At 40.0% G+C, this 19,135-nt stretch overlaps 1 protein-coding gene and 2 long non-coding RNA genes across 3 annotated transcripts; 1 reads left to right on the top strand and 2 right to left on the bottom strand.

The window, feature by feature from the left end:
• Nucleotides 1-4,406: 4,406 nt before the first annotated feature.
• Nucleotides 4,407-8,519, bottom strand: LOC119016403. The gene is made up of 3 exons (XR_005074093.1): nt 7,635-8,519; nt 6,656-6,796; nt 4,407-6,554 (listed from the first exon to the last, which is right to left on the bottom strand). It is a non-coding gene; the product is annotated as an uncharacterized LOC119016403 (long non-coding RNA).
• On the top strand, nt 6,851-11,658 carry LOC119016402. Its single transcript, XM_037092181.1, has 5 exons — nt 6,851-7,216; nt 8,632-9,091; nt 9,789-9,857; nt 10,490-10,627; nt 11,276-11,658. The coding sequence occupies exons 2-5, from the start codon at nt 8,633-8,635 to the stop codon at nt 11,498-11,500; spliced, it is 891 nt and encodes a 296-aa protein (XP_036948076.1). The 5' UTR covers nt 6,851-7,216; nt 8,632; the 3' UTR covers nt 11,501-11,658.
• A 2,065-nt stretch (nt 11,659-13,723) lies between these two features.
• On the bottom strand, nt 13,724-16,121 carry LOC119016398. Its single transcript, XR_005074090.1, has 3 exons — nt 15,798-16,121; nt 15,136-15,294; nt 13,724-15,062 (listed from the first exon to the last, which is right to left on the bottom strand). It is a non-coding gene; the product is annotated as an uncharacterized LOC119016398 (long non-coding RNA).
• Nucleotides 16,122-19,135: the final 3,014 nt, after the last annotated feature.

Here is a 19,135-nt window from a genome sequence, read left to right as displayed (position 1 = left end):
GCCCACTAATTAAGAAGAGGCGCGAGCAATAGTAATAGTGGGCTGTGCTCCGCACAGCCCACTATGGACACCCTATAGCAGAGCTATAGAGGTGTCCATAGTGGGCTGGCGAGCACAGCCCACTAATAACTAGACAATTCCCCGCCGGGGAATCGCGAGAGTGGGCTGTGCGCTTTGCCCCGGGTCGAAAAAACTATGAAAGCTAAGGCAAAAGTATGACATCACGTTGATAATTTGGAGTTTTATCTACATTTTATAGTTCGAATGGTGTGTCTAGGTCAACGTATGCCAGAGCAGGAGATTTGCGACTTTTTTGACTTCGTCCCATTCATTCCCTATGGGAAATGTTTTGCAGTTTTTCGCGTCTTACAACGCGAAAAATGTATATTCTGAAAAACTGAATGATAGCATAACAAGTCAGATCGAGCTGCACGTTGTGATCTATTGTTTGTTTGTGTGCACTCAGCGGTGTGGGAAGAGTTCGCGACAGAAAAAAGGGCCCTCAATGTACAGTGGGTTGGAAAATAAACACAGAGATAGAGAAAGAGACAGACAGATAGACCGAGAAAGACAGACAGATAGAGAGAGAGAGAAAGACAGAGACAGACAGACAGAGAGACAGAGAGAGAGAGAGAGACAGATAGAGACTGACAGACAGAGAGAGAGAGAGAGAGACAGACAGATAGAGAGAGATATATGTATGGACAGACAGATAGAGAGAGAGAGATAGGCAGGTAGAGAGAGAGAGAGAGAGAGAGAGAGAGAGATAGACAGGTAGAGAGAGAGAGAGAGACAGGTAGAGAGAGAGAGAGAGACAGGTAGAGAGAGAGAGAGAGACAGACAGGTAGAGAGAGAGAGACAGACAGGTAGAGAGAGAGAGAGACAGGTAGAGAGAGAGAGACAGACAGACAGGTAGAGAGAGAGAGAGATAGACAGATAGAGAGAGAGAGACAGACAAATAAAGAGAGAGAGAGAGAGAGAGAGAGAGAGAGAGAGAGAGAGAGAGAGAGAAAGACAGTCAGAGAGAGACAGACAGATAGACAGAGACAGACAGACAGAGAGAGAGAGAGAGAGAGAGAGAGAGAGACAAAGACAGAGACAGAGATAGATAGAGAGAGAGAGAGAGAGAGACAGACAGACAGACAGATAGAGAGAGAGAGAGAGAGAGAGAGACAAAGACAGAGACAGAGAAAGATAGAGAGAGATAGAGAGAGAGAGACAGGTAGAGAGAGAGAGAGAGAGAGAGAGAGACAGACAGGTAGAGAGAGAGAGAGACAGATAGAGAGAGAGAGAGAGACAGACAAATAAAGAGAGAGAGAGAGAGAGAGAAAGACAGGCAGAGAGAGACAGACAGATAGACAGAGACAGATAGACAGACAGAGAGAGAGAGAGAGAGAGAGAGAGAGAGAGAGAGAGAGAGAGAGAGACAAAGACAGAGACAGAGAAAGATAGAGAGAGAGAGAGAGAAAGACAGACAGACAGACAGATAGAGAGAGAGAGAGAGAGAGAGACAAAGACAGAGAAAGATAGAGAGAGATAGAGAGAGAGAGACAGACAGACTGTCTGTGCTGGCCCAGCTGATCTCGGTTGCCACGGTGATCGTTGCCGACCCCCCCCCTGCTCCCCGGTAACGGACTGGGACTGCTGTTTCTCAGCCCTTTCAGCCTCACATGCAGGACGTCAAACTGGTGCTATATATTCAAAACCATACATGATAGCAGCAAAATTTTTTCACGGTCAAGCCAGAAATGCCTTAAAGAGCACGCTCACCAAGTTTCATGGTCCTGGTGTCACAAATGTGGAAATGCCAGCGAGTTGAAAAAGGGTGCAGTTTCGAAAATCCTCTTCCCGATTAACATTGGAGTAAATGGAGCCAGTGAGAGCTCCTCTGGTCGGTCAGAGGCAGATGATTCAAAAATCGTAAATCCGACCGAAAAAGCGGACACATTGTGAGAGAGAAGACAAGTGTGGCTACAACTCTGGAAAATATCACTGTTTTTGAGCGTAATTTGTGGCCGGGATCGTCACGGAAAGAGAAAATTTCTGAGGTTTTTTTTGAGCCTCTCTCACTCTGTCAGTTGGTCTCCTGCACTCTGCTGCGCGAACATTCCGCCATACACACTCATTGAAAACCCTGAATTTTCCCCAAATCACTCATCGTCGTTAAAGGGTCAGAGTTCAAAAACTATACATCGTAGGAAAAAAGTTCAAATACAACTTAAATAGACAAGACCTGTGCCTACGTTTTAAAGTTAGAATGGTGTTTCTAGGCGTATGTATGCCCGAGCAGGAGATGTTTGAAAAACGTTGAAAATTTGCGACATTTTTGACCTTGTCCCATTCATTCCTTATGGGAAATTTTTCGCAGTTTTTCGTGTCTTACGACGCGAAAAATTCGTATTTCAAAAATCTGAATGATAGCATACCGAGTCAGATCGAGACGCACGTTTTGGTATATTTTTGTGTGGGTGCGACAAACGGTGCGGGACTAGTTAAGTGCCAAAAACGAGCGGGAGGATGAAAAATATTATTATTAAGAAGAGGCGCGAGCAATAGTAATAGTGGGCTGTGCTTCGCACAGCCCACTATGGACACCCTATAGCAGAGCTATAGAGGTGTCCATAGTGGGCTGGCGAGCACAGCCCACTAATAATAAGAAGAGGCGCGAGCAATAATAATAGTGGGCTGTGCTTCGCACAGCCCACTATGGACACCCTATAGCAGAGCTATAGAGGTGTCCATAGTGGGCTGGCGAGCACAGCCCACTAACTAGACAATTCCCCACCGGGGAATCGCGAGAGTGGGATGTGCGCTTTGGCCCGTGACAAAAAAACTATGAAAGCTAAGGCAAAAGTATGACATCACGTTGATAATTTGGACTTGTATGTAAATTTTACAGTTCGAATGGTGTGTCTAGGTCAACGTATGCCAGAGCAAGAGATGTTTGAATAATGTTGAAGATTTGCAACTTTTTTGACCTCGTCCCATTCATTCCTTATGGGAGATGTTTGGTAGTTTTTCGTGTCTTACGACGCGAAAAATTGATATTCTGGAAAACTGAATGATAGCATACCGAGTCAGATCGAGCCGCACGTTTTGATGTATTGTTTGTTTGTGTGCGCTCAACGGTGTGGGACGAGTTAGCGACAGAAAAACTGGCTCTCAATGTACAGTGGATTGTAAAATAAACAGAGAGATAGAGGGAGAGACAGACAGACAGACAGACAGACATATATATATAAAAAGAGAGAGAGGCAGACAGACAGATAGACAGAGACAGACAGATAGAGAGAGAGATAGAGAGAGAGAGATAGACAGGTAGAGAGAGAGAGCGATAGAGAGAGAGAGATAGAGAGAGAGACAGATTGAGAGAGAGAGAGACAGATAAAGAGAGAGAGAGAGACAGACACAGACAGTCAGAGAGAGACAGAGTGAGAGAGAGACAGAGACAGACAGACAGAGAGACAGAAAGAAAAACATATATATATATATATATATATATATAGAGAGAGAGAGAGAGAGAGAGAGAGAGAGAGAGAGACACATAGAGAGAGAGAGAGACAGACAGATAGAGACAGACAGACAGATAGAGAGAGAGGATGACAGACAGATAGAGAGATAGAGGCAGACAGATAGAGAGAGAGAGAGAGAGAGAGAGAGACAAAGACAGTGGACGCATTGTGAGAGAGAAGACCTGGCGAGCACAGCCCACTAACTAGACAATTCCCCGCCGGGGAATCGCGAGAGTGGGCTGTGCGCTTTGTCCCGTGATGAAAAAACTATGAAAGCTAAGGCAAAAGTATGAGATCACGTTGATAATTTTGACTTGTATGTACATTTTACAGTTTGAATGGTGTGTCTAGGTCAACGTATGCCAGAGAAGGAGATTTGCGACTTTTTTGACTTCGTCCCATTCATTCCTTCCAAAAATTGACATTCTGAAAAACTACATGATAGCATACCAAGTCAGATCGACCTGCACGTTGTGATCTATTGTTTGTTTGTATGCAGTCAGCGGTGTGGGAAGAGTTAGTGACAGAAAAAAGGGCCCTCAATGTACAGTGGATTGGAAAATAAACACAGAGATAGAGAAAGAGACAGACAGATAGACCGAGAAAGACAGGAATGAATGGGAAAATGCCTCCCAAACTTTTGCAGAAAAATAGTAGCATAGTTCAAAAGCTGTACATTTTGATAGCCAAATGTTTTCTCTATATAAGTATTTGCAATGGTTGTGAAGATGACTAATATTAGTATTAGTGGTAGCAGTAGTGGTAGTATTAGTGGTAGCTGTACTAGTAGTACAGCTATTAGTAGTAGTACCAGAAATAGCAGTTGTAGTTGTGGAAGACATCATACCAAAGTATTTGTCTCTATATTCTACCAAAACATTATGAGTCAAGAGCCTTCATTACAAATACATTTTAATTGTCTTAAATCTGATTATCATTTTGTCAGCATTTGTAATTCACACAGTAATTAGACCATTTCAAAATTTAATTGACGTATTTGCAGTAATAAAGCAGTAGAAGTCAAATCCACAGCATAATATACAAACAAGCCTGATGAGATACACAAATAGAAATCAAAACATATTTCAAAAACATTTACAAAACAATTTCAAATCTATTCATGTGAGCATTACGAGTTCATTGCACAATAATTACTACACAGACTATTTGATAATAAATCATGAATCAAAAGTGGATACTTGTTCAGATGTTGAAACTAATTTATAAACATAATAATACATTGTGAATACGTGATCGAATAGCCTATGAGTATCTTAGTAGGATTAAAAAGTTGATGAACTGAATTGAATTCACTTTGATGACATTAAAATGATATGAACATAACTCAAGTGACCTGAAGGGAATTAAATGGTACTGAACAGTATTAAGTTAGAATCCCACAATCACACATCCCACTTTGATCAACCAGAAGGAACCTTACAGGATTTTATGGAAATATGGTATGAATACCACTGTAAAATGCATGTAAGAGAGCAAAGATTTTTGTGAAGGCACCTCAGTCAATGTTGACTCATAAAGAAATAAAGTATAAACAAAAGAGAGAAAAAAAGAAATACATCTTGAGACAAAGGTTTCCTATGAAGTCCAGGTAATTAATTTTAGCCTTGAAGTGTATTTCAGGGCATTTTCTATGATTGTGTGATGGGTTGATTATTCAAATGAATTAAATACACTTTCCATTTCATACCAACCAATGAACAATTTGACGTTAAAATGACAGGATCTTAAAGTAACGTGAAAGGAATTTAATGGAAGTGAACAATATTAACTTAGGATCCCACAACATGGAGAGGAATAAAATACACTACATGAAATTAGGGTTATTGGGTTATTTTTGCCTATCATTTTTTTTTTATACCTTAATATCTTTACTTTTTATATGTTTGGTCCACAGACAACAGGTGTAAATTGTTTACAAAATGCAAACACATGTCAACACATACCCCTTGGCTATTAGTATCAACACACCAGTCTGTTACAGGAGTAAATAAAGCGCAAAGGCCACAGTGCTATTGAACCTCACTGTCACTTAACCATCTTAATACTAGAATCCATGAAAAAAAAAACTTGCCTCCACCTCCACCGTCATGAGGCCCTGCAGAGCTTTGCACTCCCCCGAGGAGTAACAGGTGAGGCAAGGTGAATCTGGGTCTGGACGACTTTCTGGTGCTCCAGAATGATGATCATATCTGCTGTTCGGCACACAAGCATAATTTGGTCCAACATGTATTTTTGATTTTTAAGCAATTCAGACTGGCACCTTGATCTGGAAAAGATTAGAGTCTCTACCTTAAGGTCAGGGACTTTGCTGTGATGCCTTCGTCTTCTTCATTTTCAGACTTAATTATTTAAATCGACTGGTATGTAATTTAGCTAACAATGGCTAGCTTTATCTTGATTTATAAACACTGGGCTTTCTTTGGTGAAATGGGCCAATTCAGCCAACACCCCTTCATTCTTAGAAAAACTGTGTCAGTAATATACCTCTACTTTAAGTGAACTAGGTGACAACAAAATGTTGGTCAAAATTTAGCATAAGCAGCAGCCTATGTTAGCAGGCTAAACTACAAGTTTTTCTCAGTTGGCTTTCACAATAGACTTCTATTGCTAACGTTACATTATTTCACAGCCTCAGGGGGTATGGATCCCTGTACCAGATAAATGTGGACAGAAGGACAGTGTTCTTCAGAACCACTGGCATTGAAGTCACAGGTGAGCCACCCAGAGAGGTAGAGGCCTTGTTGCCCTCCAAAAATTTAAATAGTAGCATGTTTACCTTTTTTCAATTTTGAGCTTCTCTTGAGATGGCTCACAGAGATTTTTTTTTCCTGATCTGGAAGACATCATTGACTTGTGTGAACACGTGTAGGATGCCACTGTTCTCATCCTCCTCCTTCACGGGCCCCGAGGATCTCTGCATGTTGATAACGTGTTTTGGTTTATGTTGAAAGACATATAAACATATGGCCTGCTATCAGCATTTCCCCATAGAGAACAGGAAATTGAGATGATATTCCTTGCCTGGACAAAAAGGACATTGTAAGGAAAGGAGTCACAAAAATATTAAATGAAATAAAAGTACCAAAATACACACAGTTAAGTATATACATTGTGGGGCTTACTCATACTATTTCATCCATCTCTGTTTAAGAAGCTCTTGATCATCATCCAGTCAGCCCCGAGCTTTACTCGAACCAGGGTCTTCTGGGACATGTCAGACTTCATCATATCATATCTTGGGGACTCCATCTCTAATCAAAGATCTTCAACAAAAGATAAGTGAAAAAACTATTGAAACTGACAATACTTTAGGTAAACAAGAAAAATACTAGTGAACCTATCTTAGTAACTGAAATTATCCTACAATCAAACGTTACTCCGATATGTACACATGTACACACACACACACACACACACACACACACACAGTCCATCACGAGCGCATTGCAGAGGCGGTTAAATTACCAGCGCGTGCGGACCGTTATCACACTCCGATCTACAACCGATTATCTTTGTCAACAGCTCTCGTTATCATCAGCCTAAAGAATAAATTAATGCCTGTGAATATATAATTTTTTCTTGTAAATAGTTCCGATTTATCATCTACGCATTTGTTTATAATTCCTGCTTCGTCTTCCTTGGTTTTCTTCAATCTCAGACGTATTTAACTACTCCAATCAACCGTAAGTAATGAGATGTAACGTAAGTAATCGTTAGCCAACGATAGCTAGCTTGATCTATGCATTCATTTATGAACACTGGGCTCTTTGATGATCTGGGCTACTTCAGCCAACATTACTTTATTCTCAACCAGGGAACATTAGCCTATGTACAAAAACAACTTAAGCATAACTTCGAGGCAAACCACATAATTCCTTTTTAATTGACGCATAGTCCATCACAACAGTTAATCAATTAAACTATCGACTAAATTAGCTTTCTTGATCCGGGCTAACGCCTAGCTTCACGTTTGCGCAACTCGCATTACATAGCCTCAACAAAATCGTTGCAAATTACAGATACTGAATTTATTTCGGGGAAATAAAAACTGCAATGCGCCATCACATCACGCGTCGTTACAATGCATCTTGTAAAACTTACCTGTGAAAGTCCTTTTATCCGACGATAGTCCATTTTGTAGGGAGCTCGACTGCAGCCGCAACTAGTGGTAATGTCTTCGTCCACGAAGACATCAGGAAGTCGTAAAAAAAACGGCTGCACACAGGGAACAAAAACGTTGGTTCCGGTGTTACACCGAATTCTGACCCCATGTGAATTTTATTGCAAAATAAAACACAACGTCTTTTTGTAGACAAACTCTTTTACTGTGTACAACCTAGATACTCCGATATACCATCAGAAATACAAAAGACCCCCTCAAATAAAAACATCTTCAACATTAACATTATTTTTGAAATGCAATATATTTCATAATACTAGCTACCTTGATTTTAATGTAATATGTTACATGACAATGTACTGTAAGCATAGAGTGATAAATCACTTACAACTAATTACTTTTTAGTTACGGTGAACAAAACGCCCAAATAACCCATATAGAACAATTGAATGGCCTTCATGGATCTAGCAAGTCTGGGGTAAACTATTTAACAAGTTTCTACAGTGTAATATATTTACCCAAAGCTCAAGGAATCAGTCCAGTACACCACCAGTAGACCTTTGGGGCACTGCAGCTTGCTACGTTACTTCCACTGAAACTGATTATCTTTGCCACTGACTAGCTGAGGTTGTTATTCCAAGTGTCACAACAATATGGAAACAATTTCTACCTATAAAGATGTTTATATTAAGTCACTTTTCATAATCAAGCGTCATTCAAGGAGATGTCTTTCACTGACATATCACATAGTAGGTTAAACATATAGGAATTCATCACTAAAGGTTCTGTAGAGGTAGATTTTTTTTGTTGTTTGTAATCCTATAAACACTTTCAGTAATCCATTATCAATTGGCAGGGAAGTTTGCTATGTAGACAGACAGACAGAGAGAGAGACCCACAAGTCCTCCATTTCAGTTAGGCTTTTGACACTTAAAAAACACTTAATGTCTGTGTGTGTTTATGTTTTTTGTGTTTCAGAATGGCATTGAAATCACTCTTGAACACCAAATCCCCCAACCAGTATTTCCACCCACCACCCTTGAAGATCTTAGTTCTTAGGATAATCGATGCCCCAAAAGTGATTTCGTGGGATTTTTCTAAAACAGTGGTCACACCAGCCACAACAAAATTTAATAAGGTGGCAATATTTTCAGACGGCCAGACATGCACTAAAGTCACGATCTTTCAAGAGTTTGGTGATAGAATCAAAGAGGGTTACACATATATAATGAGGGGACATACAATCAGGGGAAGTGACCCACCGTACTACCTCAACATCAATGAAAGAACAATGTTCTTTCGAACCACTAACCTGGAGGTGACAGAAGAACTCTACCAACAGGCAGAGGCCCTTCTCTATCCAGCCTCTCCTCTCACTCCACTCTTTGAGTGCTTGGCGTCCAAGGGCCTCATGACTGTGGAAGGCCAAGTGATCGAGGCAAGTTTTTTCATTGCTTTTAGTATTACAGTTTTTCTCGATTGTTTACACACAAAAACTGGTACTTGAGACACACTGACCACAACATGTAACTCATGCACCAACCCCCTGAACCAATTCTGCTAAACTACAAGCACAATTCCTGCTTTACACTCAAATGGCAGTTCTAAAACACACTTTTTTCAAAACACTACACACAATTCTCTGCATTTGGCACAATTTTCATGGAGAAAATCTCTTGTTTTCACAAGGAACACACTGTCATTCAAAATTCTAATGTCAATTTCCCTACTATGCACACTGACTCATCACATGGGTAAACACATGTCACACAGTTTTACAATTAGCAATCAGAGCTTTAGGTTTTGCCCATCATGTGTGTGATTTTTGATTTGTGTGTAGAGTTCTGAGAGTATGAGGCATGCTTTCAGAAAATGTGTGTAAACAATAGAGAAAAACTGTAAGATGGTAAAGTGGTATTGAGTGTCCATAGTACTGTGATGGGCACTTTCCATTTACTCCTGTAACACATGAGTTTTTTTTATAGTAATAAACTTTGCATTTGTGTTCAGACTTTGTTTGACCCTTGGTTGATAAAACCAAGACTTTTATTTACAGTTAAAAGTACAATCATTATAATGATATATAATTTCATGATAAAACATGTGAAATTAAAACAATCCATCTCGTCTTTTAGGTATTACCAGTCAAAAAAGTCACTCTTGGTGGTCACTGTGTACCTTTAAAAAAGGTTATGCTGGAGCAGGTAAGCTTTAAAGCCATAGGTATGATTCATGGACAGGTGGAGATGGGGAAAAGGAAGGGGAAATAGAGAGAGTTGGAATAAAAGAGGGAGGATGAAAAGAAAGAGGCAGGACATGGACATCAGACAGTAGAGGGGAGGCAGATCAAGAGAAGAGCAAAATGAAGGTAGATGAAGACAGAAGGAGAGATGGGGAAGAATGAAGAGAAGAAAAGAAAAGAGAAAAGGAAAAACAAATTGTGTGTGCGCACATGTGCCAGCATGTCTGACCCATACCGAAACGAGTTCTGTATGATTTTTCCGCAGACAAATTGAGAGGAACTCATGCTAGCTAATTTCAGACATTATAAAGCGTTCATGAACAGGTAGATAGGGGGTGGAGAAGGAGGGGTAGATAGATGAGATAGAGGAAGAGGATGAGAGAAAGAGAAGAGACTAGCCAAAAAGGAAGAATAATTAGAGAAGATGAGGTACAGGAGGAAGAGAAGGGGGAATAATACAAAAAAAGGAGGTGGAAGAGATAGAAGGGGAGATAGAAAAAGGAGCAAAGAAAATGGGGAGATGAAAAAGAAGAGGTAGTATTCAAGTGTTATAGTTGTTGGTGTTTTTACAATGTATTCCCCTATCTTTGACAGGGTAGTGACAAGATGGAACTCTGCCTCTGGCGAGAGGCAGCCACTGAACAAGTGCAGGTTGGCGAGAGGTTGACAGTGACCCACCTCAAGGTCACTAAGAATGGGAACTTGCAGTCAACTGTTCACACTGCCTTTAAGGTACTGTCTTGTTTCTGTTTATTTTTTTTTTATTGAATACACAACCCTTTTTCCTAATTTTATGACTTTGAAACACTAGAAAGAGTTACATTATATTAGGTTTTGAAAATAAAATCAATAATTATAATTAATTATAATAGTTTAGGTGAAAATGCTAGACCCAGAACGCAGAGGCTAGAGGCAGTAAAACAGTTCAGAGTTATTTAGTTACAAAAACAGCTGGGACAATGACAGAGAGGCAATGAGGGTGAGTGGTCTGAAAGTGAGGAGGTGAAACACGCAGGAGAGCAGGTGGAGCTGAGCGGTGCAGGGTGCTGCACACAAGAGAGGAAAACACACGAGCATGACAAAAAAGAAATCTAAGTGTTTTGTTCAAAACACTGGCGCAAAAGCACACAAAAAACGTAGCAACACTAGAAAAACAAGGATTGGCAAAAACTCAAGGGTACAACACAGATATAGTCACCATATAGGATGAAACGATCTGGCACAGAAGTAGTGAAGAGACCAAGCTGATCTAGCAGGACTTGATGAGAGACAGACACATACCAGGAAGAAGCAGGTTAGGGAGAAAGGAGGGCAAACAGACGGGGAGAAAACAGTAACAATTCTCATCTCATGCAGCATGTTTATTTAATCTCTCAACAGAAACCAGAGACTGAAGTAAAGGAAGGCTCTATCCTGGGGGTAATGGAGCAGCACCAGGACGAGGGGTTCCTCCAGATCCTGCTTGATGACGACTCCATTTACACCATCAGAAAGGAGCTATGGTCCCCACTTAATGAGCAGTTGGTCAAAGGGCCAATTAGAGTGGTACTGACTACTGAAGGGGGAGAGATCATTAACATAATAACAAAGGCAAAGGAAGAGTGAAGGGGTGGAGGGGGGCAAAGAGGGTGAGCTTGAATTTAGTTGGGGGGTGAGATTGTTGTAAAAAGTTTGTAAATGTTCTGGGTTTTTTGCTCTTACATTTATGTGTTTGAATTTTTAATCTGTTCCTATGTTCAGTTGTTTTAATAGATGTTTTATAAGCGTGGAGGGGGGCAAAACAGGGGGATGGGTTGGCTTTGTGCTTAAATTTATGCGGGTGGGGGGGGCTGTTGTAATAATTTTGTAAATGTTCTCTTTTTTGTTCATGAATTTATATTTTAATTATATATTGTTATGATCTTATTGTTCAATTTTGTTAATAAATGTGTTCCCTCATGATGCAACAACTATAAAAATCCCTCGATTTCTAAGGGAGTCTGGGATAGTGCCATTACTAGTGACATTCATCACTTCATTATGAGGTCCATATCCATGCTTTTCACAAACGCCCGCACACACACACACATGCACACACATACACAGTCAACTTCTAGTAGTCCTGGTAAAAGTAATTGAAGTAGTAATAGTAGAACTACTTGCTGAAGTATCAGTAGCTTAACATCATGGTGATGGGATATTTTTTGTGTGCCACCCATCCCCGCCCTAAACACAAGCGCACGCTCATACACACCGCATGCACGCACACACAGGCTTGGACACACACGCACAGCCACTTTCTGCTGCGCCTTGCCTTGGTAACTACCTTAAATTACCAAATAATAGCCGGGTTTCTGTTTACCGCAAGGTCCCCTTTAAACGCGGGTGCGCTGGTTGCATAAATCGTTTCCTCCGCCGCATCAACTTAACTTGCAGAAGACGTTCAACTATTGCCCAGAGGGATGCCAGATAATTCACCGAGAGGCTGGCAAAGTTTGTGACATTTTCATCCCGGATTTTTGTGACAAAGGAATTAAACGCCTGTCCCAAATTGCCGCTTGGTTCCTGACAGTGTCTGGGCCCCGGTGCAGCTGCACCGGTTGCACCGCCAATACTTACGCCACTGTGAAGGATGCTGATGCAGTAGCAGAACGAAAGTTGATGTTCCAATGAGAATGAATTTAGCAGAAAAAACTGACTATTTCAAAAGCTTAAAAGGCTGAAAAGTAATAGGCTGAATGGGAGTGAAAAGCGTTTTGATAGCTCAATGGTTTCTCTACCTGGATGCATGAAGGAGTAGTAGCAGAATTACATTTTAAAATGTCTCCATAAGAATGAATGGTCAAGATTTTGCAGAAAAAGACTCATTTTTCATGAGCTTAAAAGGCAGTAAAGTACAGCTATTGGTAGTGGCAGCAGCAGCAGTAGGAGTTGTAGTTGTAGAAGACAATATAGTTCAAAGTATTTGTCTCAATATTATACCAAATCATGAAAAGACGATAAACTTCATTACAAATAAATTTTAATTGTCTTTTATCTGATTATTATTTTGTCAGGATTAGGGTTATTTGTGTCAGTTTGTAATTCACACAGTAATTAGAACATTTCAAGATTTAATTGAAGTATCTGCAGTAATAAAGCAGTAGAAGTCAAATCCACAGCATAATATACAAACAAGCCTGATGAGATACACAAATAGAAATCAGAACATATTTCAAAACATTTACAAAACAATTTCAAATCTATTCATGTGAGTGTTTCAACTTCATTGCACAATAATTACTACACAGACTATTTGATGATAAATCATGAATCAAAAGTGGATACTTGATCAGATGTGGAAACTAGTTTATATACATTATAATACATTGTGAAAATGTGATTGAAGTTTGCCTATGAATATCTTAGTAGGATTAAAAAGTTAATGATTGGATTGAATTCACTTTGATGACATTAAATGATATGAACATAACTCAAGTGGCCTGAAGACAATGTTCAGCTAACTAATTTGAGTCTTAAGTGTAATTTAGGACATTTTCTGTAATTTGTGGGATTGGTTGATTATTTAAATTAATTGAATATATTTTCTGTTTATGTCAAACACGAACCAACGAACAATTTATAAGACAAAAGACAATACATGAAAGCAGGCATTGCAAAACCAAAATCCACTGTGCCTCTAGCAAGTAATTAGTAAATAAATAAATAAAAAGCTCTGTGCCTTGGAAAGACCACAAAGAAATGTTTCGTCACCATGCTGGTGGCAATTGCACTGACAACTGATGTGCAAAGGGAAGAGATTTTTTAAAACCCATTCAGCAAACTTTGGCATAACAAATGCTAATAGACTGTAAGTTTTTTAGTAAACTGGGTTTGGGTGAATCTCCATGAACTGTTTGACTCCTCCTTGCCCACTATTTAGTTCAGAGACACAAACACAACTTCAAATGAAATTAGATTTTAAAAAATGTGATTATCATTACGTTTCCTATTCGGAAATAAATAGAAGAAAAAGCAATAAAACAAAATACTAAGACACAAATATGAGAAAAATATATAGAAAATACATGAAAGCAGTCCCTTTCAAATCAAAATACTGGTTTTCAAAATACTTCCTAAGGCAGGGCTCAACAAAATATATATTATTACAATCAGTAGTAGTTGTTGTTTGTTTTTGGGTTCAAATAAAATTATTTTGTTTGTTTGTTTGCTATTTGTTCCTTTTTTAAAGAGGGATACAGAGAGTGATGGGTAAATATTGGGTGACAGGATTGAGCAATGACACCATGTACATGCCTGATGATACTGTAATATTAGTGATTTCAGATATTGTTCAGCCCTACCATGAAAAGTTTTCAGATTGTAGTTAGACTTAGGCTAATTAGCCCCAGTAGTTTATGGCTTCAAGCTCCAGTAGCCCTGGACTGACTCAGAACTCAGTTAACCTTTACTTTTTAAAGTTAACATCACTTTTGTGACCTCAGGTCTCCAGGTTTGTTTCCCAATCAAATCACGTGACAAGGCTCATATCCAAGCCATGTGTTTGGGACGTTCTAAAGACCAGACCCTGAGCTTCAGTGTATAGTCTCAGTACTGGGCTTATCCAAAACTGCTTTTCAGAGGGTTACACTAGCCCAAGGCTAAGTATACAATGGTGAAAAACCTTTACTATACCTACCAGCTGAAACCCCACACTAATGATTACTATTTTTTAAATAGCTGACCCTACAGAGTAGCAAGTTCAGATGCATGTGGCATAATGGAAATGATTTCCACCTTTATCTGTGTCCTCTGTTGGATAGCCAACAGATAAAGATGGAAAGGATGAAATGAAAAAAAAAAACAAAAAAAACAAACATACATTTTCATGAAATGAAAAATAAAAAAAATGTTCAATGAATCATATAAGACAAATAATTAACAAAACAGACGAAACTCGTGTCCTATATTTCAGATTTGGTTCAGTAGTGTAATCTTCAGTAGTGATTCTGTCATGATGCTGTTTGTTCAATCTGTTCATTGCTGCCACAAACCACAGCTGTCAACAGATTTAGATGGATCTGAGGTCAAGACCTTTGATATGTTCAGTTGCTGGAAGAACTGCTGCTCCCTATTATCTGGTCATGTTTGGCATGAGGAAAGCGTTGCCGACACAGAGGCGTTGAGAGTCAGGGGAATGGAGTTCACCCTGTCAAAAGACAACAGAAACTTTATAATCTGAAAACGATGACACAATATGACACCACAAAGTAATCAAATACCTTGAACACTGCTGCAGGGCAGAACCCCATTTTCCCTCTAGAGTCACCTGACACAGAGAAGTTCTGAAGGGTTGAATGTCTTATGCATGTTTAGCTCTCTGAGTAGTCTGGAGGTCTCAGCTGTGCAGTGGCTGGATCACAATGGAGGACCTGAAGAACCTGAAGAAAGATCTTCATTCAAAATACACTCCCAACTGTAACTTTAAAGTCAAAAGCTACAAAAACTGTTAGATAAAGCACACACAAGCATCTTAGTAGGATTAAAAAGTTAATGATTGGATTGAATTCACTTTGATGACATTAAATGATATGAACATAACTCAAGTGGCCTGAAGACAATGTTCAGCTAACTAATTTGAGTCTTAAGTGTAATTTAGGACATTTTCTGTAATTTGTGGGATTGGTTGATTATTTAAATTAATTGAATATATTTTCTGTTTATGTCAAACACGAACCAACGAACAATTTATAAGACAAAAGACAATACATGAAAGCAGGCATTGCAAAACCAAAATCCACTGTGCCTCTAGCAAGTAATTAGTAAAATAATACACTCCCATAATACACTCCCAACTGTAACTTTAAAGTCAAAAGCTACAAAAACTGTTAGATAAAGCACACACAAGCATATTTGTTCAAAAAATAAACCCTTAATGGCCTACCTTATGCTTAGTTATGGAGAAGCCTTTGCAGTGAGAGGGAAGCACATGTCTCTATGTGATCCAGCAGTGATGACTCCATAATCGACTGACAGTTATCGTCGATTGACAGTTAAGCCAGTGCAGCTGCCTCATCTGTGGCACCATGGTGTCGATGGTCATGGGTTGATCCTCACAGTATTGAAGAATATAGGACCAAGGTGGTGGGTGGCTGTAGCTCAGCAGGTAGAGCAGGTCGACTAGTGATTGGAAGGTCACTGGTTCATTCCCAGCTCCGGGCAGTGCTCAGCTGCATGTCGAAGTGTCCTTGAGCGAGATACTGAACCCCACATTGCTCACTAGTGAGGGCCCTGTGATGAGCTGGCGACTTATCCAGGGAGTACCCTGCCCTCGCCCTGAGACAAGGCTGGGATTGGCTCCAGCAGCAACACCCCGTGACCCCATGGAAAGGGATAAGCGGTTTGGACAATGACATGACATGACATGACATGACATGACATGACATGACATGACATGACATGACATGACATGACATGACCAAGGTGGGCTGGTGTCCTCACAGAGGAGCACTGACTCTCCCATCCGGGGAACAGTAAACTTGCATTATTTTGAGTATCTGGGAATGCCATCCACCCTGCTAGAGAGTGTAGTGGGAAATTTGGTGGGAATGTGGGATTTCAACTGGTAGGTGGAAGTACATCAGAAAGTATGTGTTACATTAAGAACACATACTTACTGATGTATTTTTGCTACAGTAAATGTTGGCAGCTGTATACAGCTGCTGAAATAGTTTTGGCCTGTGCATTTATCAACCCCAACCCAGACCCACCCTGACAAATGCACAGGCCAAAATGTGCTGTCAAAATGGTCCATTACATCATCGTTATCTGTAAACCGATTAAGCCTTTTTGATTATTTCTGATGGCCCTTACCTGCTATGCTGCCATGTGTTATTCTTCATTAGTTCTATAATTATAATTATATTTCCTATGGTTGCCATGTTCTTAATTGTATTCTATTGTATTGTTATATTCTGTGGAGCATTTTTAATCAGCCAAGTTTTTTAAATGTTGTTCTATTTTTATTGAACTTTTGAAGCATTTTTTACTAGCCATGGTTTTAATTTTGAACCAGGAGGTTTGCTAATGAATATAATATCCTTGCTGGTCAATTTCTTATAACATTCATATCAAGTGTTGAGTGGTGTATCCTCTCGGTCCACCCTCCCTCCCACACAGTCTTAGACAGACTGAGGCAGCCAGCGAGGTTGTGAAGCCAGACTGCAAAGAGGATACCCCAGCTCAACTTTTAGATTTTACCATTGTCAGTTTAAGTTTTGTCTGTGTTTAAAATCAAAATGTGACTGCTAAAAAAACAAACATATTATACTTTTTCACACAACATGGTGTTAAATAATTTTCTCAATCCCTGCAACGAATAAGTATTAGTTTAATAACAAATCCCTTGTATTTTTCAATGTGGTTAAGACTCACCAGATTTCTTTATGAACTGCTGCAGGAGATTACACAGTACACAGGATTGTGATAACTGTAGTATGTTTTCATGACACCAGAAGTGAGACAGTGTTGTGGTTGAGAAATGAAAATGAGGTCCAGAAGTGTGTTCTTCTCAGTGGTTGCAGCAGTGATCAGTTGGGCATATCCCCTCGACCGAAACAGCTCCAGTATTGGCATACTTCCATTGGACAAGAGATTCTCATTGAAATCACCACAGACAATTATGGGGTGGCAATCCATAATCTCCAGTGAATCCAAAAGGCTTTCCATGTTTGACAGGAATGATGCAATGCTGTAGTCTGGAGGTCTGTACACAGCTGCAATCAGTGCACTCACAGGGGCTTCAACCTTCAGAGCCACAAACTCAAGATCAGTCACATTATGTAGATACTGTTTTTCACGCACCTGAAAGTGATTTTTCACATAAACAGCGAATCCGCCACCACCTCTGTTTGCCATTTGTGGGTGATTTGTGTACGACATGTGTCTGTTGCGCTTGAACATATTGTAGCCCTCTAAATGGAGGCTTTCTGCAACAAAGGAGCCTTGTAGGTGAGTTTCAGTGAGACACAAAACATCTGCAAGACACAGTTCATGATGGCTCTTGATGTCATTCACATGTGATGGCAGTCCTTCTGTGTTGTGGTGAACAATGGTCAGAGTGTCATGTCTGCTCAGTGTTTGTCTGAAATGGAGAAGAGGCATCATGTTGTCCAAGTTGACATGCGTCATGGTCTCTAAGGCTGCAGTGACTTCCTGATTTGCATAGATTTTACTCGTTTATATCCAGAATTTACAGTCCACTGAGAGAGGTCACTCTACTGATAGCTACATAAGCCATGCCAGGTTCAAATATGTGTTTCAGTGAGATTACAGCTGATGTCTTTGTCATACCTTGAACCTTGTGTATTGTGCAAGCAAAGGCAAGTTTAATGGGAAACTGTCTGCGTACCACTCCTTTCTGTTTCATATCCTCCTCCGCTCTGTCAATGTACACAAGATTATCAGATCCTCTAGATGCTCTATTTCGGTAACTCCTTCCAGCTGTTTCATCATCCATCTTGAGCCCAAGCATAGTGACGTGTGCAAAACCACTTTGTTCAGAGGTAATTATCCTTTCTAGAGTGCAAAAGGATCCATTCACTAATCCCTGAGAGACATCGATGTTTCTGGTGAGCATGGCACGTGCGCCTTCAGCAACATTAAGTGAATCTGGTAAATCGTTTTTGCCTCCTTTTAATGGTTGAACTTGTCGTGCCATTCTGCCAGTCTGTGGGTCCTTTTTAAAGTCATCGGCATCAATGGTAGTGATATCAGAATGGAGCAGAGCTAATGTTGCAGAGTTATGTGAATTTACTTGTTTGTTTGTTGCAAAAATGTGCAAGGCATCAGTCGGACAAGTGCTGGTTCAGTGATGGTCTGTGACAGCATAGCTCTATCTGCTTCTGACAACTCATCTGACTTGTCTTTCACACGGATCCTGTTCAGCATCTCTGCAAAGACCACATCATCTTTCTGCCGCATGATCTCAGTCAGTGTGACCATCTTAAAATGTCTCCACAGGTCTATTTGTAAAGGCTCTTGGACGCAGAGAGGTTTACTGTGTCTCACTGGTGGTAGCTGATAGAAATCTCCAACAGCAATAACTGACATCCCTCCAAATGGTTTTTGACTGCCTTTAATCTGTTTCAGTCTGGCATCAACATATGCAAAAAGTGGCTTTGACACCATGGACACTTCATCAATGACGATGATTTCAGCATTTAACAGATCTGATCTGACCTCATCCAGTTTATTACCAAGTCCTTGAAATGGAGGTTTTAG

Source organism: Acanthopagrus latus, unplaced genomic scaffold (genome assembly GCF_904848185.1).
Source record: "Acanthopagrus latus isolate v.2019 unplaced genomic scaffold, fAcaLat1.1, whole genome shotgun sequence".
Taxonomy (NCBI): domain Eukaryota; kingdom Metazoa; phylum Chordata; class Actinopteri; order Spariformes; family Sparidae; genus Acanthopagrus; species Acanthopagrus latus.
This window is presented reverse-complemented; position numbering and strand designations above follow the sequence as displayed.